We start from the raw sequence: 22820 nt of genomic DNA on the forward strand, positions 1-22820 counted from the left end.
AAGCTTAGATATCACTTTCTCTCCACATGAAAAGACTTTTTCATATTCTTTTATTCCTGAATCCCTAGCAATCTAAATTAGATTTGGACCCACGAAACTATCATTAAATTATTATTCTTTTAAATCTTTTTATTCAGAAGTTGCTTTGGTTCTTCCTTCAATTTTGTTTCATGCGGTGGTTTTTGATCCACTCTGCCTAACCCAAGTGCATTTTCGCTGTTTCTCTTTCTTAAAAGTCTTCATTGCTTTTAAAATTTTTCTGTTACGCACACATACATATTCACACACTTTCAATTCAAATGTATAGAAAGACAGCAATGCATATTGGAAGCACTCTTTATGTTCCGACACCATCGTTCTTTCTAGCTTTTCTCTGCCCGTCCTTCTAACACAGTAGTACCTTACCTATGTCCCTCTAGTCAAGTAGTATAATGCTGATTCATTAGTTCTTTTTCTTTTAAAGATTTTATTTTTAAGCAATATCTACACCCAATATGGGGCTTGAACTCACAACTTCAAGATCAAGAGTCTCACTCTCTACCTACTGAGCCAGCCAGGTGCCCCTGATTTATTATTTCAAGGCCAGTATGACTCATCATGGTGTGGCTGTGCCATTTACACCTTTCATAGTCTTTCATATTTTCCTCATTAAATTACTATTATATCAATGCTTCAAAATATTTTTAAATACTTAATACTATGTTTCTCACCCAAAAGTGATTTTGTCCCCCAGAGGATATTGAGCAATGTTCAAAGACATTTTTGGCTGTCACACTGGAGAGGGGTGCGTGGAGGCCAGGGATGTTCTAATCCTACAATATATAGGACACACCCCACAGGGAAGGATCTGGCTGGGAATGTCCATACAGTAGAGACTGAGAAATCCTGAGTTAAAAAATATCTGTATTTTTGTTTAAACATTTTTTTTTTCAAAAATCTCTACACCCAACATGGGACTTGAACTTCAAACCCCAAGCTCAAGAGTTGTGTGCTCTACCAACTGAGCCAGCTGTGTGCCCCAAGAGGATCTGTATTTTTAATATTTGTAATTGTCTTCACAGCCTCCGAAGATGTTATAACGCTTCACAATTATGACAGCAAAATTAGAAAGTGCCCCTTTGTTAATTGGTTAAAATTTCCGACCCCACTCAATGTGACAGCCCTTTGAGTGATTTCTCAGGGAAATGGGTGTGAAAGAGATTTCTTGTTGATTTTTTAAACTATTAGTGAGCTCCAGTAAAGATTCATATATTTGATCACTATGTTCATTTGTCTGTCATTATTATATGTCCACATATTATATGCCTATTTATCTATAATGATCAGCATTTCAAATACCTGTTGTAAATCACACTTCTCTATTGATTTTTAGTTAGGTATTTTGGGCCATAAAATAGTTTTAAATTTTATTCATTGAAATGTATTTATCTTCTTGTTTCTGAGTTTGTTTTTTTGCCTTAATTATGATGGTTTGTCCACCTGTAGATTTTTTTTACATGTAGTTTCCTAGATGTGCGTCTAAAATGCAGTGGTTACTCTTACACTGAGGGTTTACTCTTTTGGATTTTTTTGTGAGATGTGTGAAATAAGGAAGCACCACTCTTCCTTCCACGTAGAAAGCCTTTGTGCCAGCTTTCACTCAACAGTCCGGTCTTTTAACCACATTTAAATTCAGCTTTGTCACGTTAAAAGTGCATATATAATAAGACCTAATTCCTGATTCATTCAACCAATACGAAAAGTGCATCTGCTAGTACCAGAAATTTCTCAGAACTTTATATGTTATGCTCTTTTATTTCCAGGTCTTGGGGAATTTTATGATTCATCTGGGTTGATTTTGTTGACTTACTGGTCCTGTAGATCATGTTTCAGTTAGATCTCAAAACTCCATTGAATTTTGTTTAATACAGTTGTACTGAAACCGCTCTCTTTAACCTGGTTTTATTTCCTCTATCACTCTTTGTATTTCATAATGTCTCATGTTCTTGACTTCGTTTCCATGTAAGTGCATATACATGCACATACTTTTGTAAAGAAGAAGATGAAGAGAAGTTCCTGCTCCTTTGGTAATCACATCACGATGACAGACAGGAGTGCAACGCAATAAATGTGAGTGAGAAATAATGTCCTCGGATAAGTCACATGCAGATTATTCAGAGTAAGAGAAGAGATTGTCATGGGGTGTGTAGGGTTTTATAGAGTCTGGGGATGTCTTTGCATGTTGGACAAGGAACAAAACCATCCCTAGTTGTGGTCATCAGACTTGTGAAGAAAGTGATTAAACCCAAAGCGTAAGAATAACAAATACACGAAAAAAGATGTCACATAAGAAAAATGCTAAACAGGCTTGCCTCATCCTCTATTGGGCCATATAAAAACTGATCAGTCAAATGAAGATAGAATAGACACAGGAAAATCAAGTCTTCTTCTCTCTGCTCTCTGGGCATAAAAATGCCCAAACTGTGAGAAGTGTTCTATTCTCCTGTGATGTTCAATATGTAAGATGTTTCACACCATAAAGATAGCATTACTTCTGTCCTTTGGACAAACTTATTTTTGTCCTTTCATCATTTTTGCTGGAGACAAATGGGATACGACCAGGATTGGGTGCCACCAGCCTCATTTTCTCTCTCTGTACTCATCGCACATAATTTTTTGTTTCATTACATACAGGTCAGAAAGTGACCATTCCAAAATGGAGCCCCGGGATTATTTGTCCTTGGGAAGCTATGAATAGGTCTTTCGGGGTACGATTTCTGCCTTCTTTCTGCGAAAGGTATTGTGATGTGTTTGCGTTCATATCCTAAACAGTGTGTTGAGGCAGGCAGGGGGACGTGAGAAGGACAGAGAAGTAACACACCAGGAGGATATGATGCATTGTGTTGCGTGTATGTGAAAGTGTGTGTGTGTGTGCGTGTGTGTGTGTGTGTGTGCAGTGAAAGCAGGTCTCCAGGCAGGGGTACATGGGCTCCTCTATTCCAAGGTGACCCTATAATACACAGACCAGACTCAATCAATAGATCATACTGGGAAGAGATGTTCCACGGACAGGACACTACAATAACCAGATGAATAAAGTGCAAGAGGTACATAGTATGGACGAGGAGCTCCCTGTGTCTCGAACTTAGGCAGCTGTGAGGCAACACGGTTCTACAAAATTCACAGCCATTGCCTTTAGTCCTTAACACACTGGCTGCCTTCTGAGCCTTGATTTTCTGGGGGAAAAAAGCGCTTCCTCAAGGCCTGTGCCTTAGCCGACGCTCTGGCAGTTTCCAGGCAGTTTTCTCTAGTCTTTCAGGTCTCTGTTCAAATGTCACCTTCTTAGCCAATCTTGACTAAACACCCAACATCACACCCCAACCACTCTCTTCCTGTACCTGCTTCATTTTCCTCATGACCTCTATCTCCATCCCCAGATCATTTAATTTTTATGTATGCATATATCCTATGCACATCGCTGAATAGTAGGTAATTTTTCTGTTCAGCACCCTCTACTTTCTGACTTGGAAATGCTGAAAACACGATTGACGCTCTATACACTCCTCAAATGCATTAAATGATTTCTTATTAAAAATGTACAAGGGCGCCTGGGTGGCTCGGTCAGTTAGGCCTCTGACTCTTGATCTCGGCTCAGATCACGAGCTCGCGGTTTGTGGGTTGGGGCCTCACGTCTGGCTCTGCACTGACAGCGTGGAGGCTGCTTGGAGTTCCGCCTCTCCTTCTCTCTGCCCCTTCTTGACATGCGCACATTGTCTCTCTCTCTTAAAAATAAATAAACTGAAAAAAAAAACCTTAAATGTACAAAACCTAGCCTATTGGAAAATGTCTGACGTTGGGATGAAAATTCCTAGTAAGAGAGGAAATAGGGATCCCCTCAAAGGACTCAGATCCATTCACAAAATATCGAAATTACTTTCTTGACTGGGGAATATAAATTGTAGCATTTGAACCACGTGAGCCAAGCGATTTATGTGAAAATTAGTCATGTTATTTTCCCCTTTACTGGTAGTCACCTCCACCACATGGACCCAGGAAATGATACAGGAATTTCAGAATTTCTTCTTATGGGATTTTCAGAAGAACCAGAACTGCAGCCCCTCATATTTGGGCTTTTCCTCTCCATGTACCTGATCACTGTGTTTGGGAACCTGCTCATCCTCCTGGCCGTCAGCTCTGACTCCCACCTCCACACGCCCATGTACTTCTTCCTGGCCAACCTGTCCTTTGTAGACATCTGCTTCACCTCCACCACTGTCCCAAAGATGCTCTGGAACATCCAGACCCAGACCAAAGTCATAACCTATGCAGGTTGCATCACACAGATATACTTTTTCATAACCTTTGCGGGGATGGATGACTTTCTCCTGAGTGTGATGGCCTATGACAGGTTTGTGGCCATCTGCCACCCCCTGCAATACACGGTCATCATGAACCCCCGGCTCTGTGGACTCCTGGTTCTGGTGTCCTGGATCATGAGTGTTCTGTATTCCTTGTTACAAACCTTAATGGCGTTTCGGCTGTCCTTCTGTACAGAGGTGGAAATCCCCCACTTTTTCTGTGAACTCAATCAGATGATCCAACTTGCCTGTCGGGACACCTTTCCCAATAACATGGTGTTGTATTTTGGAGCTATGTTGCTGGCTGGTGGTCCCTTCATTGGAATACTTTACTCTTACTCTAAAATAGTTTCCTCCATATGTGGAATCTCATCAGCTCGAGGCAAATACAAAGCATTTTCCACCTGTGCGTCTCACCTCTCGGTTGTCTCCTTATTTTATTGTACAAGCCTAGGAGTGTACCTCAGCTCTGCTGTCACCCAGAGCTCCCACTCAAGTGCCACAGCCTCAGTGATGTACACGGTGGTCACACCCATGCTGAACCCCTTCATCTACAGCTTGAGGAACAGAGACATAAAGGAGGCTCTGATGAGATTCTCTGGGATGGTAGCTACAAAAGGGACAATTGTCCTGGGCTGAAGAAGTTCCCGTGATTGCAGGGCCCAGAGTCTGAGCCAAAGGTTGAGATTGTTTCATCAGATTGTGGAGGTGAAAGATGCCTCTTCTATTTTTTCCTGGAATTTCTATTTTTTTCTTTCACCCTCTCTGCACAATTTATTTAACTCACTTTATTAAGCTTTCTGATATCTCTTACATCCAAGAGATTTTCCCGTTGTCATTTTCTTCCTCTCCCAAGGTTGTTCCTTACTTTGGATTAAAATATTCAGAAATTCTTACCTATTTTTCAAAGGACAACATGGATATATTAAGAATAATTTCTTCTCATGTGAAATGTATCATAGGGAGTATTTTTTCTTTTGTTTGACCAAAAACAACAACAACAGAAACAATGACAATAACAACAACAAAACAACCATTCATGACTTATACTAGTCCTATGGAAAGTCTAGTCTTGGCTACCACAGCTATTGATATAAGTTTAAAACAGAGAAAGATCTGAGACCACCAGACTTCACTCCTTTGAACATCATTCCTTTCTATATCACTACATTGACTGCTCTTCCTGATAAGGCAGACTTTTATGTACTGGTTGTTATCGCTGATCATGGGGTGTTTTTCCTACACATTAGGTACCTGCTCTGTCACACAACTTGTGTCCATCATGCTTACCATAGTCACTGGCAAAAAAAAAAAAAGATAATAAAATGCATGTCTCCAAGTGGAATCTACAAAGAAAGAGAAACATGGAAAAAATAGATTGATATACTATGGCCTTTTAAGTCAAACTTGACTTTAAGTATGATGGCGCAAAATATTAAGTCGTGCATTTATCACTATGCAAAACATTTCCTTCTCAGGCACTTTATCTGCTCATTGAATTACGGAATATCAGGGTTCGTGTGTAAAGTGTATTCGTTAAGATGAAAGGCTGGTGGCATGTTTTGGGTTTTATTAAATTATTTTCTGGTTTCTGAAAATGTCCAGTGCTACTTATAAATGTAGCATTTATAAGTTTCTCTAAGCATTTCTCTAAATGAAATATCTCCCACTATTCGAAATTTTGCCAAAACCACTGAGGAGACAAACAATATCCGTATTGTCTGTTTTACATCTTCCTCCTTCTTAATCGCTGGATGACTCCCCAGCAAGTGTGGATTCCTGCCCAGGTATGTGAATCAGAGTCACAAGCTTTGTGCAAACATACATGACCTTCCAAAATTTCCGTGTTACCTGAAAGGGGCTCAGTGGAGTCATTTTTAATACATTTGTCTGAAATAAACTTGAAGAATAGAGTAATCCTGATGCTTCAATTATGCTACCTACAAACGCCTAGAATAAAAAGAATCAGATTATGACAAATGGCCTCATTTCTGCCCAATTTGATTATTATATCAGTTAGCTATTGCTGTGTCCAAAGCATCCTCAAATAAAATAGCTTACTACATATATTTATTATTGAATGGGATTGTAGGGTAGGAAGTTGTTCGGATCTCTGCTGGGCTCCTCATGAGTCCATAGTCAGGTGTGAATCTCTACATTGTGTTTCAAAGGCTCGTCCTTGAGGTGTGTGGTTCTAGTGTCCTTCTGTCTTGAACTGACTTATGTCAGTTTACTCCTTTTCTATATGTGGGCTAATCTTCTAGTCTACAAAATGTGAGTTTATTGAATGTGATTTGTCTTAATTTAGCTCCACTATTTTAATATTTACATGTGAACCTTTGCTTTTTCACAGCTCGTAGAGAGATCTCCCACCCCATTAGATGTGACTCAGCTCACTGTGCTCCAGATCTGACCCTGAGTCATGCACCATTAGAATTTTTAATTTCTAATTAGTTTATTGGAGCATTATTACATGCGACAAACTGCACATATTTAAAGTATACAACTTTAAATTGAAAGAGTCATTGAAAAATCATGGGTACATACTGCATGATTCCATTTATATAGTACTCAAGAAGGCTCACGGTAAGTTTTAACTGCTTTGTTATGCAATTTTTAGGATATGATCACTCTACCCGTTGCTTTTTTCTGAAGGCAATGTGGAAGATAAACATAACTTCAAGAGATGTGTTGAGGAACGATGACATGTAGAAATACTGTTGAGTCCAAAGAATGTTCAAGAATAAGGGTTGTGTATGCAAATGTACATGCAAATGTATGTGTATTTATGTATACTTTTATTTTTTAAAATCTGAACTTTATTGTCAAATTGGTTTCCATACACCACCCAGTGCTCATCCCAACAGGTGCCCTCCTCAATGCCCATCACCCACTTTCCCCTCCCTCCCACCCTCCATCAACCCTCAGTTTATTCTCAGTTTTTAAGAGTCTCTTATGGTTTGCCTCCCTCCATCTCTAACTTGTATATTTTTCTTTCAAACAAACTCACTCACATACATAGATGTACATGCATGAAATTCATGACCCTTATTGTAACTCATTATAACCTACATGTTGTGTTGAAAGAAAGCTTGAGAGAAACTTGAGGGTAAAGAAAGGAAGAGAATGAAGGTTTGCCTTAACTTGGAATTCTAGGAATGTAGAAATTTAGACAAAAAAAATTAGAGTAGAACAGGTGGCCTTATTTTTAACAATGAATCATGTTTCTTATCTTAATGCCCAGAGGTCTCAGAAACAGTATCATATTTGCATTTATGTAAGAAGAAATCCTGTGTACCAACTCATAAGGCTGAGTATCTCCAAATTGACTTCAGGTTTTGTTTCTTCTACTCAAGTAGGGTTTCAACACAAAATGCCCTTACTCAAGGAAGCTACGTAAATGAGTTGAGAGTCTTGGGTTCTATTTCTTCAAAGAAAATTTTTTGGATGAATGTCTTTGTCATTTCCAACTGCTGCTTTATACAATTATCACATTAAAGGTTTAAAAGAAACAAATTTCCACTCTTTCAGGTCTGGAGGTCAATGCCAAAAATGAGTCTCATTGGGCTAAAATCAAGGTGTCTTTGCAGGGCACAAGAGAGCTTGAATTCCTGCTCAGTTATGTGATTCCAGGGCACCATATTTTTTCCACACAAAAGCAAATCCTTCCAACCTCTACTGATAACTGAAAAGGAATCATTTTTTAATAATTATCCAAAATAAACTTGAATAACAGAATGATCATGAATGTTGCTGCATAGCAAACCATCATGAAAGCAAATGGCTTAGTAGAATGTCTTTAGAATTCAGTGAAATTGTATGGTGCTGAGTTGTTCTAATCTCTGTTGATCTCCTCAAGGGTCTTGAGTCAGCTGTGTGTCAGCTGGGGAGGCTCTGCTGATCTTTCCAGGGCATTCTAATATAATTGGGGCTAGGCTAGCTATCTGTGGCTGATCCAGGGTGGTCTTGACTTGGACAACTGGGCTGTGCTCCATATGTCCCCACTTCCTCTGCAGGCCATCTCATTTTATTCACTTTGCAGAGCCATAGTTCCAAGAGAGAGCAGCAGAAATGCACAAGGCCTTTAAGTTCCACTGTCACTTCTATCATATTATGCTGGCTGCAGTAAATGAAAAATCCTAATCCATCCAGAATCAAAGGTGGAAGAATAGTCTCCACCTCCTGATGTAAGGTACTGTGCACATTGCCAAAGATATGGCTACCGAGAAAGACCGGCATTTGGGGCCATCTCTGCAAACATTCTACCATGGCTGTTAATTTCAATTCAGTAGGTTTCATTTCCACTTCCACCTTCAGCAGTGCAATGATCTGACAAGAGAGTGAGAATTAATTAGGTGTCTAATGATCAGTTATGGAAATTCTACTCCAGATGGTCAAGCTTTCCTCCAAATGTAAGTTTCCTCCTCACCACTTGCCTATAGATCAACATTCTTAGTAAAAGAAAAGGACAAAGGAACCAAGGTTTTCTTTCCAGTTGCCTCAGAGAGACTGGGGACCCTGTATCTAACTCGTTGATTAATGGAGTTAGCAACTATTGTATCACTGATGCTATTTTCATGGCATCCTTCTGTAGATACTGTTTTTCTATTGATTGACCTTCCCATTGACATACTCATAAAAGTTTTCATCCTGGTACTGTTTGTTTGTTTGTTTGTTTGTTTATTGGGAGGGTTCCATTGGGAGGAGGTTACATTGGAAATGCAAACAAAAGACAGAGACATTGGAACATATTTTCTTCGTTTATCCAGCTCTATTGAAATTTCATTGACAAATAAAATTATGGAAGTTTAAGCATACAACTTGGTGATTTCACATATTTATATGTTGTGAAATAATCATCACAATAGGTTAGTGAATACATCCATCACTTCACATAGTTACCATTTCTTTTTGTTGGAAGAACATTTACTATGTACTCTGTCAGCAACATTCAAATATACAACACAATATAGTTAAGTATAATGACCACGTTGTACATTAAGTTCCCAGAACTTATTCATCTTATAACAGACAGTTTTTAGGCTTCCACTAGCACCTTCTCATTTCTCCAAACCCTAGCCACTGGAAAACATCAACCTACTCTCTGTTTCTATGGTTCAGGTTTTTATATCTCACATATAAATGAGATCATAAAGTATTTGTCTTTCTCTGTCTGATTCTTTTACTTAGCATAATGCCCCCAGGGTCCATCCATCTTTGAGCAAAGGAAAGCATGTCTTCCTTTTTAATTGGTGAATTCCACTGTATAGATGTCATCACTATTAATTCATCTGTCAACGGATGCTGGGCTGTTTCCATGTCTTGGCTATTGTGAATCATGCTGCAGTGGATGTGAGAGTACAGATATCTGAGATGCTGACAAATACGTGGGAATTAAACCATGCACTCGTGAATGACTCATGTGTGAAAGAAACAAATCAAAAAGCAAATTTAAAATCTTAAATGAAAATATTAACATAGCATATCACAACTTATGGGATGTTACAAAAGCAGTTCTCAGAGGGAAGTTTATAGTAATAAGTGCCTACGTTAAGAAAAAAACGACCTTAAGAAAATAACCTAACTTTATCTTTGAAAGACCCAGGAAAAGAAGCGCCAACTAAGTCCAAAGCAGCGGAGGAAAAGAAATAACAGATACCAGAGCAGACATATATGATACATAGACCAGAAAACCAGTAGAAAAGATTAATAAAATGAGGAGCCAATTTTTTGAAAAGCTAGGCAAAATTGACAAGCCTTTAGTTTGACCAAAAAGGGGGGGGGGGGGTGGGCAGGGAGAAGACCCAAATAAATCAAATCAATAGCAAATGGTGATGCTTTACAACCAAAACCACAGAAATAGAAAGAATCATGGGAGACCATTATGAACTATCTCACAGCAACAAATTGGGCAACCTACAAGAAATAGATAAATCCCTAGAAATGTACAATGTAACAACAGAATCAGGAATAAATAGTAAATGTGAAGAGACAAATAATAAGTAGGGATATTAAATTGGTAATCAAAAATCTTCCGGCAAAAAAAAAAAAAAAAAGCCCAGAATCACAGAGCGTCACAGGTGAGTTCTACTAATCATATAAAGAAGAATTAATGATAAGTCTTCTCAAACTCTTCCAGAAACTTAGAGAGGAAGACACATTTTCAAACTCATTTCCCAAGGCTGGCATTACCCTATACCAAAGGTAGAAAAGGTCAGTACAAAAAAAGAAAAATATAGACCAGTATCCCTGCTGAACACACACACAAAATTTTTCAAAAATATCAGGAAACTGAATCAAACAACACATTAAAGGAATTATACACCATGATCAAGTGGGATTTATCCCTGGCATACGAGGATGGTTCAGCACAAGCAAATCAATAAAGGTGATACACCGCATTAATAGAATGAAATATAATAATCATATCATCTCAATACATGCAAAAAGCTTTTGACAAAATACAACATCCTTTCACGATTATAAAAAAAATCTTCAACAAACTGCATATAGGGGGAACATACCTCAACATGAAAGAAAGAGGCTGTATATGACAAACCCACAATAACACTGTACTCAATCATGGAAAGGTTAGAAAACCTCTTCCGAGATCATCAGCAACACAACGGTGTCCACCTCGCTAAAGCATTCAGGCAAGATAAAAAAAAAATGCATCCTGATGTTTTCCTTAGAAAAGTGTCTATTCATGTCTTCTGCTCATTTCTTCATTGGATTCTGAATCGGAAAGAAAGAAGTAAAATTGTCTTGATTTATAGATGATATGAACTGAATATAGCAAACCCTTTAGATTCAACCCTTAAGAACCCACTCACCATGATGAGCACCAAGTAACATGTAGAATTGCTGAATCACTATGTTGTACTGAACTACATTGTTCTGTGTGTTGATTTTCTGCCCTGCACCAATACAACTTTATTGAATTGAAATTACACATATGGTACACCTTTTGCAGACATGGCCCCAAATACCACTTATCCCTGTATCCATGTACTTTGCAGTGTGACTGGGAAGCTCCTCCCATTTCTCCACCTTTGAATCTGGGTTGAATTTAGTATTTTATTTGCCTTGGCTAATACTATCTGGTAAAAATGACAACGTGCCTCAAGGGTCTTTGGCGTGTTTCTGCTGCTCTCTTGGAACCCTGCCTCTGCCATTGAAACAAGTCCAAGCAAGCCTACTGTAGGAGGAGAAATCATGTGGAGCAGAGCCAAGTTGCTCTAAGGATGGTCAACCTAGCCTAGCCTATCACCAGCAAGTTCCCAGATGTGAGAATGCAGCCAGGATTAACAGAGCACTTCCAGCAGACCCACAGCTGACCACAACCTCATGAGGAGACCAACAGAGAGGGGAAGACTTCCCAAACATAGATTCCCATGTGATCGTTGGAGATAGAATGTGTTATGCGAACCAAAATGAGTCGATCAGAGAGACAGAAATATCATATGAGTTCACTCATACGTGGAATGTAACAATCCAAATAGATGAACATATGGGGGGAGAGAAGAGTGGGAAAAAAGCCACAAGATGCTTTTAATGATAGAGAAGAAAGTGTAGGTTGATGGAGGGTGGTAGGTGGGTGATGGGCTAGATGTGTGATGGGTAATAAGGAGTACACTTGTTGTGATGAGCACTGGGTGTTGTGTGTAAGTGATGAATCACTAAATTCTTCTTCTAAAACCAATAGCACACTACATATTAACTAATTAAAATATAAATTTTTAAAAATTTAGAAAGCATTATCTTAAATCATTTACCTTTGGCAAGGCTTGTTACGCACCAATAGCTTACTGATACAATAACCAATATGAAAAAATCTGAGACAATTAAGAATAATCTACTGCTTTTTATTTTTCACATTTGTTCTGATATTTGAAGACGGCGTTATATGACCTGGTTATTCACATGTATTTCAGATCAATGTACTAAAAAGTGACCATTCAGGTTCTCTTCTAGGTAACTGGTAGAGATTGGAAAGACCTATATGTTTTTTGTGTGCATAATCTGTGGGACTCTTGGTCACAAGACTCCATACCCAGAGCATTACTGGGCAGGAATTCAAGCTCCTGTCCACGTCATCCTCTGATCATGAGGATTGAAGAGAGTTTAGAGCATAAAAAAGGTAAAGAAATTAATCCCAGAGAGAATACACATATGGTTCACTCACTCACACTATAATTTTTATGACAGCATTTTTAAAGATGAGATATTAAGTTTAGGACAATGGAGGAAACAATACTTGTAGGCAACACTGGAAATTTTCAAGTGGAAACAACAAAATCATCCAATTAAATAATATAAAATCTGCCACTAAATTCTTCACTCCAATTAATAAAACCCTTTAAACATGGACACCAAATATCTCACACCTCAATAAGTAGACATACATCATTAAAACAGATTTTGTGCAATAAAATACGGCATGATTGAAAATTTTATGTCATCATTTTTTCAGGTCTTCTCGGATAGTAACCCCATATTAGTCACTTGGTTTATGCAAATTTGTCTTTCTGTACTTTACACTTGGAGCAGAGCATGTTTTTCATAAGGAATTTTTGCCTTACTATTCTGTGCCAGGGATAGTGTGGATGCTGAGCTGATAAGAGAGAGAACAGGATCCTAATGAGGATCCTAAAACCCCATGACTAACTACAAAACAAACTAATATGTTAAAGTCTACATTATCAGGAAAAGCATTCAAGGTAGTCATGTAGAAAGGAATGGGCAGTCACAGAATTTCCTCTACAGTAAAATTATATAAATGGCCTCAGTTGCCAAATATAGTTTATTCCATAAAACTGGTACAGTTCATCACTATGTGAGGCAAACGGGAATCTCCAAACTGTTTCTGATTCAAGGTTGGACTAACTTTGGAAAGTAAGAAAACAAAAAAAGGAAAAACTGTTGGGTACCAGAAGGAGCATAAAGTTAAACAAAGGGACTTATTTAAATTTAATAAAGCAGTCGAACTTTGGAAAAATTGAAATTCCAGGATATGAATAGAGGGATTAATTCTTCCATGATCCGATTAAAGGATCACAATCTCTGGCTGTTAAGCTTTGAGCCAGCAGTCACAGGTACTTCTGGGAAAATGGCCCTTCTATGGCTTCCCTCTGAAAAATACATTTAGAGCCTCCTTTCTGTCTCTGTTCCTCAGGCTGTAGATGAAGGGGTTCAGCATGGGCATGACCACTGTGTACATCACTTAGGATATTGCACTTGAGTGGGAGCTCTGGGTAGCAGCAGAGCTGAGGTACACTCCCAGGCCCATACAATAAAATAAGGAGACACCCGAGAGGTGAGATGCACAGGTGGAAAATGCCTTATAGTTGCCCAGAGCTGATGAGATCCCACGTATGGAGGAAACTATCTTAGAATAAGAGTACAGGACCCCAGCCAGGGGAGCACCACCCAACAGCACAGCTGCAAGATATATCACCGTGTCATGAAGAAAGGTGTCAGAGCAGGCAAGTTGGATCGTCTGATTGAGCTCACAGAAAAAGTGGGGGATTTGCATGCCTGTCCAGAAGGACAGCTGCAACACCATTAAGGTTTGTATCAAGGAATGCAGGATGTTCATGATCCAGGACACCAGAACCAGCAGTCCACAGAGCCAGGGGTTCACGGTGACTGGGTAGTGTAGCAGGTGACAGATGACCACAAAGCTGTCATAAGTCGTCGGTCAGGAGGAAGCTGTCTAAACCTACAAAGAGTATGAAAAAGTACATGTGCATGACACAGCTTTCATAAGTTATGACTTTTACGACTTTTCTGTGTTTGTACATTCCCATCTGGGGGACCGTGGTGAAGGCGACATAGATGTTTATGAAGGACAGGTGGTCGAGGAAGAAGTACGTGGGCGTGTGGAGGTGGGAGTCAGACTTTACAGCCAGGGTGATGAGCAGATTCCCAAGTATGGTGACCAGGTACATGGACAGGAACAGCCCAAAGAGGAAGGGTTGCAATTCTGGTTCCTCCAAAGATCCCAGAAGAAGAAATTTTGAACTTCGTGTATCATTGCCTAGTTCCATGTAGTCGATGTGACTATCAAAATAAGAGAAAAAAAGCATGACACGATCATGCATTGCTAATCTGGCAGATACATCATTGTTTATATTTTGCAGTCAGGAAATTAATTTTTACATTTGTAAATGGAGCATGTTAAAAACACTAAAATCTAGGAATAGAAGGAAACTATCTCAACATAAAGCCCTGTATGAAAACCCCACAGCAAACACGTGCTCAAGGGTGATACAGTGAGCATTTTCCTGTATGATCAGAAGCAAGGAAAGGATGCCCACGTTCACAACTTCTACTCAACACTGGAAGTTCTAGCCAGAGCAATTAAAGAAAGAAAAGGAAAGAAAAGGTATCCAAAATAGTTAGAAAGAAATAAAGTTATGCGTGTAGATGATGTGATCTTGTATGTAGAAAATCCTGAAGATAACACCAAAAAACTAGTACCTCCAATAAATTAATTCAGCCAAGAAACTGGATACACAGCCAACCCTCAAAAAATCAATTGCATATTTACATACAAAGAATGAATGATCTGAAAAGGAAATAAAACAATTCCCTTTGTGTGACACCCCAAAGAAGAAGACTATCGCCTCACACCAGTCAGAATGACTAGTATAACGAGACAAGACACAAATGTTGGTGAGGATGTGGAGAAGAGGGAACACTCATCCACGTTGGTGGGAATGCTAACTGGTGCGGCCACTGTGGAAAACAGTATGGAGGCTCCTCAAAGCAATTACATGATCAGGTAATTCTGTTGCTGGATATTTACCCAAAGACAACAAAAACACCAATTCGAAAATATATATGCACCCCATGTTTATTACACCATTGTTTACAGTAGCCACTCTTTGGAAGCGTCCAGTGACAGATGAATGTGTAAAGTAGATTGGCATATATTTGTATATTTATATACAAAAAATTGAATATCACTCATCTGTAAAAAGGAATGAGACGATGCCATTTGCAACAACATGGATGGAGAGTATAGGGTGCTATACTGAGTGACATAACATAGCAGGATTCTCGCACAGAGAGTCGTGACTCCGAGGCTTTTCTTTCCAGGAGGCAACTCGATTCCGGCCGGCACTGCTCAGTTGGGTTTGTACCCAAAGAACTGAGCCCCAAACGTCCTGTAGCATAGTTTTTTTTTTAATATATTTTTATTTCTTTGTCTCCTGTATATGGTAACATACAAAAACATATAGTCTGATCAAGTAGTCTCAGTTCACAAGGTCATGAGGGATATTGTCACGTAGGCACATGGCCAGGCTATCTTGTTTTTTTCCTTTTCTCTCTTTTTCTTCTCTCCTTAGGGAGGGGACCCTACCACATCCCCCCCTTTGATGCTCAGACCCCCCCTATTTTGGGACAAAGAGCATCATCTTGGTTTACAGGTTTTTTTATAACAGTATTACATGAGTGGCCGTCCTTTCTAAATCATGGCCTCAATGACACTGGAGGCAGACCGTACAACCAGGGGAGCTAAGCATCCAGGGGTAAGTATCCGTACAACCAGGGGTAAGATTAAGCATTCTCCCAAAATTAGGAGGATAATTCCCACGAGGGTTTTGAATACACTGAGAGTTGAAAAACATCCTCCAAATAACTCCCCGGGGTCCCAACTTTTCCGGGGTCTGGACAGGGACATTAGCAATGTTTTTATTTGATCTGTGATCTCCTCTATGACTTTTCCCTCATCTATCTGTAGGCAGCAGTTGCTAAGGTTAAATCTTCCACAGACATCTCTCTCAGAAGCAAGCAGGTAATCTAAGGCCATGTGATTTTGATAATGGCATTGTGCATTTTGGTTTGTTGCTTAGCTAGTAAGTTAAGAGCTCTGGCAGTTTCATTGGTTATAACTTTTATAACTGCTTGTAGTCTGATTATGCGGTTTAGCATGTAAATGGGAGCACGGTGGCCCCAGGACCCGTCCTCTGTCCAGGTGGCAGGGCCATAATATTGGATTATACGCTCGGGAGGCCATTCATCATCTTTTTAGTTGCCAATTCGTAAAGCATACTGCTTTCTTTGAATCTCCCTGTCCCCATACACTTGGACTCCCAAATGTTTCCTTCTGGCAAGTGGGAGCACGAAGAAAGATGGATGAAGAGTCCCCAGAGTGTATGACCCTGACCAGACTGAGGGAAGTACTATATATATAGGCTTTCCTTCCACATATCCAGGCTAGTCCACCTGGGACCCGCCATTTGATGGCTGTATTGACCTTGTCCCAGGCCTATCGGAGATGAGAGAAGTTAGACAAGGGGTGGGGATCTGGATCAAGGTGATCTGGGGTCCCCCACCATTGGGTTTTCCGGGCAGCTGAGTTATAAACTCTTTGGCTTATGCATGTTAAGTTTTTAACAGAGACGACAATGAACTTTTTCCCTATCAGGCAGGACAGTTTTTCCCAATAATTGAGCTTCTGAGAAGCCAAACCCTGGTCATAGGACTGGGGTATTTTGTCTTACTATAAGGTTTGTGGGGATCCAACTTTCTAGTCTCTCATGGCCATTGTTTCCCCGTGTTGGTAGCAACGACGTATCCGATCCACAAAGGGAGGGTGAGTGTTCACAGAAACCTCTCACCACGTTTCCAGCTGGCCGGGGTGGCCTCGGCCAATCCTGTGGCAAAGAGTAGAGCAAGAATCATGATAATAGTGAGAAACGAGGCGTGACAGTGCATCACAGCAAGGAAACATACAGAAAATAACGACAGTCTTTTGTTTCTCCAGACTGCCGATTCCTCAAGCTTCTGCCGTGGGTAGATCAGCTTCTGGAGTGACTAAAGCAGGGCTGCAGTCTCCTGGAGCCTCCGGAGTTGCAGAATCTTCCGTATGGTCAGTCTGCACAGCATTGATGGGTCAGGAATGCACTCCCAGTTTTGAGATGCCGGCTTCACTCTGCTGTAGTGAATCCAGGGACCCACGTTGGCCACCTTTACTGCGGTAGGGGTGGACAAAATGACAGTGAACGGGCCCCTCCCGAGGGGTTTTAGCGGTTGGACATTTCACTCCTTTATCCATGTTGCATCTCCCGGTTTAAAGGGATGAGCGTCTGTGGTCAGATTCAGATAATCGCTCCCTGACCCAGGGGTGTAAGGTGGTTAGGGTAGAGCCAAGGCCTCGCATCTGTTGTCTCAGGGCTAGTTGGTCTATCTCATTTAGATCCCTCCCCCCCATGCCCTTGATAATGGGGGAAGGGCGCCCATAAAGGATTTCATAAGGGGAGAACCCCATGCGCTTCTTCAGCCTCCCACCCGCAGCTGCCGTCTGCCCCCCTGAAGGTCCCTTCTCTCTCCCTGCCTAATGTTAACCCTTGCCCTATTTATTTCTCCGCTGGAACAGGGCCTGGAACCGCCGTTAGGGAACAGGGACAACGACTGTTCTGGCTTCTTCAGGCTGATAAGGGACGGTGTGGGGGTACAGCAGTTGGAGTCTACCCAAGGGGTCGGTCGAGTGGCCCATAGTATGGTTCTGCAGGAAGGCTGGCAGGCATTAGCAGACACAGAGAAAAACACAAAGTAAAAATTATACCGACCAACAAGATGGCATCTGAAGATCATGTCTATGGTGTCCAAACCTGTCAAACAACCTCTGTAAACAACACATGTCAGGGAATCTCTCATGACCCAGGTGATGGAGAAGCAGGAGCGGTAAGTAATCAACGGTGGCTCTGTTTCCAAGAGTTTGGCCTTAACTTAATTTAAAAACAATTTTTAAAGCATCTAATGCTTGTGAGGTGTTAGAGTTTTTCTGAGTGTAAGCAGACAGTCTGCTTTATTTTGACATGTAAAACTTTTCCAAGAGCCAGGAGTGCTACCAGAGAAAGAGTCAAAGCAGCCATTGACCATTATTAATTTGTAAATATTTAGGTAAGTCAAACCTAGGCATTATTTGATAAAGCAGAAGTTTTATTACTTTTCGTGCCTTTTCTGTCTCATAGGGGAAAGCCTTTGCCCAATTAGTAAAAGTATTAACTCATACCAACAGATGTTGGAATTTTTTTTTGACCTTGGCATATGAGTGAAACCTAATCGTCAGTCTTTCCTGGACAGCCTCCAGTTTCTTGATTGCCTGGGATAACAAGTTTGTGGTTGGCAGGAGTGTTTCTAAGACATACTTCACAGGCTGATCCTGTTTGCAGAACCGTCCTTGACAAATTTTGGGGAGGAGACATCATTTGGGTAAACATCCTTTGGGCCATTTGAGATGTTTTGTCCCTCCCTAAATGAAAGGCCTGATGCTGTGTTTTAATGCTCTCTTAGCTCTGAGAGCTTCGTAAGAGTAATTGTCCTGCTCTGTTTGTAACCATTCCAACAGCTGGAGACAGTGTCTAGGAGTTAGACCCCAGTTTATTATTTTGGGGGGGACAGTAGGTCGGCTTGAGTCTCCTTTAATAATTGATATAGCAGGCAAACTATTTTCCTGAACCCTGGTATCTGCAGCCTACAATATTCAGTCATTTTCAAAAACTCACATAATTGTTTATCTCTCCTGGAGTTGGTAGCACCGTAGTATCTAATTTACTTTTAATGTCCCCTTCTAGCAAGGGAGTAAGGCTCTCTGGCATTATCAGGAAAGAATGAGAAAAAATTACGTTTTTTCATATACATCCCAAGGGCTAAGAGAAAATTTTAGTTAGAAGTTTCTCGAAGATGCCTCTAATCGTCCTGCTGCATTTGGATAGTTGGCCTGGAGTGGAAAGGAGGACAGAAAAGGTCGCTCTGGTGTCGAGAAGGAAATCAACCAGTTTTCCTTCCCTTCTATATTTAGAGTTACTCGAGGTTCTGGATTTCTGATAGACAGTTGGGTTAGGGGGGGCCACCGTGAAGAGCCCCAGGCCCTTCCAGGGACATTGTTATCTGAGCCCTCACAGACAGAGGTCCCCCAGGGTATTCAGATCTCCAGTGATTGTCTCCACATAAGGGGCATGGCTTTTGGGGTTTTCATTTTGGTTGTCCCCTCTGAGGACATCTCATTTTAGTGCTCTCAGTGGCCATATAAATGGCACTTGGTGCCAGGACTCGGGAAGCCCCATCTCACATAGTACCTAAGGCCACAACTAAGGCCTCAGATTTTTTTAAGCCTCCTTTTCTGTTTGTTTTTTTTTTATTCTCCTCTTGATCTTGGTTGTAATATACCCAATTGGCAGCTCATAAGAGCTCCTCCAGGGTCCCTTCAAGGCCAACAGCCAACTTTTGCATTTTCTCTGAATACTAGGGCTCAGTGAGTGACAAATTTGTCCTTTTAATCATCTCGGCCTTAGGGGTGTCAGGGGAGATAGCCATATATTTAATGAGAGCCTCCCTCAACCTCTCCAGGAAGGCCACTGGGTTCCCATTTTGTGTTTGTAAAATAGTGGCTAATTTAGCATAATTTAAGGGCCAAATCTAGATTTCCTTAGTTTTTTTTTTTTTTTTTAATAAAGCATCTGTCTCACTAAGAGTCTGGTTTAACAAAAGCATTATGTCTTTCCAGGTCAAGTCAAAAACATACATAATATTCTGAAAAGCCTTTATATACTTATTCAGTCAGAAAACGTACCTAGATCTCCTTTTACCTGTCTTAAACCTTGTAATGTAAAGGTTTTTTCTTCTGGCATTCTAGCTTCTTGTAAGGGAAACATGCCTGTTACATTACGGGGAGGGCCTGGATAAGGTGGGTAGCAGGGAACAGAATTGCATTTTTTTTTATATGTAGATTGAGGACCCAAGGAGGAGGAGGAGGAGGAGGAGGAGGAGGAGGGAGAGTTCCCTTCTACCTTCTCTAGGTCTGTTTTGGGTACAGGTGAGGGGCCCTTAATTGTGTCCCCTCCTGATTGCTGGGCTCTAGAAAGGGTTGCCATTAAATGATGATCCACCTTACGTTGCTTACATATATCTGGATTTTTTCCTTAAGGCCCAGGAACAATGAACATAGGGGAATTCTCCCCATTTCCCTTCACATTTGCAAAACATGTCCTCTTGTAGGATAGTATTGTCATTGATATTTCCCTCTGGTGGCCAGGTTCCCTCTTCCAATTTGTATTGGGGCCACGCCTTTGTGCAAAAGAAAATGAACCATAATGCATTCCAAAGGGGTAATGGCCTTGGTTGGGAAATTACCCATCCTTAGGAAAAAGGATGAGTTATTTTGTCAAATGTTGTTTTGGCATCTATTGAGAGGATCGCGTGGTTCTTATCCGTTCTTTCATTAAGGTGATGCATTACACTGATTGATTTGTGGATATTGAACCAGCCCTGCCTCCCGGGATAAATCCCACTTGATACTGATGAATAATTCTTTTAATGTGTTGTTGGATTTGGTTCGTTAGTATTTTATCGGGAATTTTTGTATCCATGTTCATCAGGGAGATTGGTATTAAATCTCCTTTTTAGTGGGTTCTTTGTCTGGTTTTGGAACGAAGGTAATGGCTGGCCTCATAGAATGAGTTTGGAAGTTTTCTTTCCATTTCTATTTTTTGGAACAGCTTCAAAAGAATAGGTGTTAACCCTTTTTTAATGTTTGGTAGAATTCCCCTGGATATCCATCTGGGGGGAGGAAAACTCTAAGAGACTCTTAAATACTGAGAACAAACTGAAGGTTGACGGGGGGTGGGGAGAGGTGAAAGTGGGTGGTGGGCATTGAGGAGGGCACCTGTTGGGATGAGCACTGGGTGTTGTATGGAAACCAATTTGACAATAAATTATAAAAAAAAATATGATCATAGGGGAAGGGAAGGAAAAATAACATACAAATAGGGAAGGAGGCAAACCATAAGAGACTCGTAAAGACAGAGAACAAACTGAAAGTTGCTGGAGGGGAGGTGGATGGGGGGTGGGTTAGATGGGTGATATGTATCAAGGAGGGCACTTTTGGGGATGAGCACTGGGTGTTATATGTAAGTGATGAATCACTGGGTTCTACTCTTGAAACCAAGACTACACTGCATGTTACCTAGCTTGAATTAAATACATTTAAAAACAAAAATTGAGGTCGCCCCTTGCAATGGAAACTTTTGCCTTTATTTCTGCATCCTTTTATCTTATGTTTATTCAAGCATCCATTCTTTTCTCTATCCTCTCTCTCTCAAGTCTTCTTTCTCTCAAGTCTTCTTTCAACTTAAAAGATAAAATCATAAATCATATGTGGGTGTACACATCTGATTGAGCTTACTTGAAAAAAAAAAGTATATACACACAAACACATAAGACACAACCACTACACTTGAATGTTTTCTTTGGAGTAAAAAATTAACTTCCATGCATTTCATTCTTGCCTTACAAGATTCATAGGAAGTTATGTTTAGCTGTTTACTTTAATACAGATTATTGAGCATCATTATATGCTAATAATTTAATTAATAGGGAAAATCTCTATGGTGCAGGGCTATGGGTACGATTGAGAGCACAGAAGCTGACTCTCCATTACAGGTTTGGGAGATAGCTTCTATCAAGGAAGGAAAACAAGTGTTAAGTCAGTGAAATTAAATTCAAAGAATACACATGATTGGGAATGCAAGCTGGTGCAGCCACTCTGGAAAACAGTCTGGAGGCTCCTCAAAAAACCAAATAGAACTACCCTACAACCCAGCAATTGGACTACCAGGCATTTATCCAAGGGATACAGGTGTGCTGTTTCAAAGGGGCACATGAACCCCCAGGTTTATAGCAACACTATCAACAACAGCCAAAGTATGGAAAGAGCCCAAATGTCCATTGATAGATAAATGGATAAAGAAGATGTGGTATATATATACAATGGAGTATTACTTGGCAATCAAAAAGAACAAAATCTTGCCATTTGCAACTACGTGGACGGAACTGGAGGGTATTATGCTAAGTGAAATTAGTCAGAGAAAGACAAAAATCATATGACTTCACTCATATGAGGACTTTAAGAGACAAAACAGATGAACATAAGGGAAGGGAAACAAAAATAACATAAAAACAGGGAGGGGGACAAAACAGAAGAGACTCATAAATGTGGAGAACAATCTGAGGGTTAATGGAGGAGTCATGGGAGGGCGGATGGACTAAATGGGTAAGGGGCACTAAGGAATCTACTCCTGAAATCATTGTTGCACTATATACTAATTTGGATGTAAATTTTAAAAAAATAAAAAATAAAATTAAAAACAAGAATACACATGATAATTTCACTTAATTTATAAGTAGAAGAATAACTTACATATAAAAATGTAGTAAATTTATACACACAATGGAATACTACCTGGCAATGAGAAAGAATGAAATATGGTCTTTTGTAGCAACATGGATGGAACTGGAGAGTGTTATGCTAAGTGAAATAAGTCATACAGAGAAAGACAGACACCATATGTTTTCACTCTTATGTGGATCCTGAGAAACTTAACAGAAGAATGGGGGAGGGGAAGGGGGAAAAAAGTTAGAGCAGGAGGGAGGCAAACCATAAGAGACTGTTAAAAACTGAGAATAAACTGA

General features: G+C 40.2%; 1 protein-coding gene and 1 pseudogene across 1 annotated transcript; one reads left to right on the forward strand and one right to left on the reverse strand.

Moving 5' to 3' along the window:
* The first annotated feature begins 3980 nt into the window (after nucleotides 1-3980).
* Nucleotides 3981-4976, forward strand: LOC124524805 (olfactory receptor-like protein OLF4). Its single transcript, XM_047097206.1, has one exon. The coding sequence runs from the start codon at nucleotides 4023-4025 to the stop codon at nucleotides 4974-4976; it is 954 nt and encodes a 317-aa protein (XP_046953162.1). The 5' UTR covers nucleotides 3981-4022.
* Nucleotides 4977-13455: 8479 nt separating this feature from the next.
* On the reverse strand, nucleotides 13456-14440 carry LOC124522980 (olfactory receptor-like protein OLF4; annotated as a pseudogene).
* Between the last annotated feature and the right edge of the window lie 8380 nt (nucleotides 14441-22820).

Source organism: Lynx rufus, unplaced genomic scaffold, assembly GCF_022079265.1.
Source record: "Lynx rufus isolate CCGP_SWC_20201006 ecotype Redwood Valley unplaced genomic scaffold, mLynRuf1.p SCAF_4, whole genome shotgun sequence".
NCBI lineage: Eukaryota > Metazoa > Chordata > Mammalia > Carnivora > Felidae > Lynx > Lynx rufus.

What these genes read in the sequence shown, in the direction of transcription:
- LOC124524805 (XM_047097206.1), top strand. Translation starts at nt 4,023, where the DNA reads ATGGACCCAGGAAATGATACAGGAATTTCAGAATTTCTTCTTATGGGA.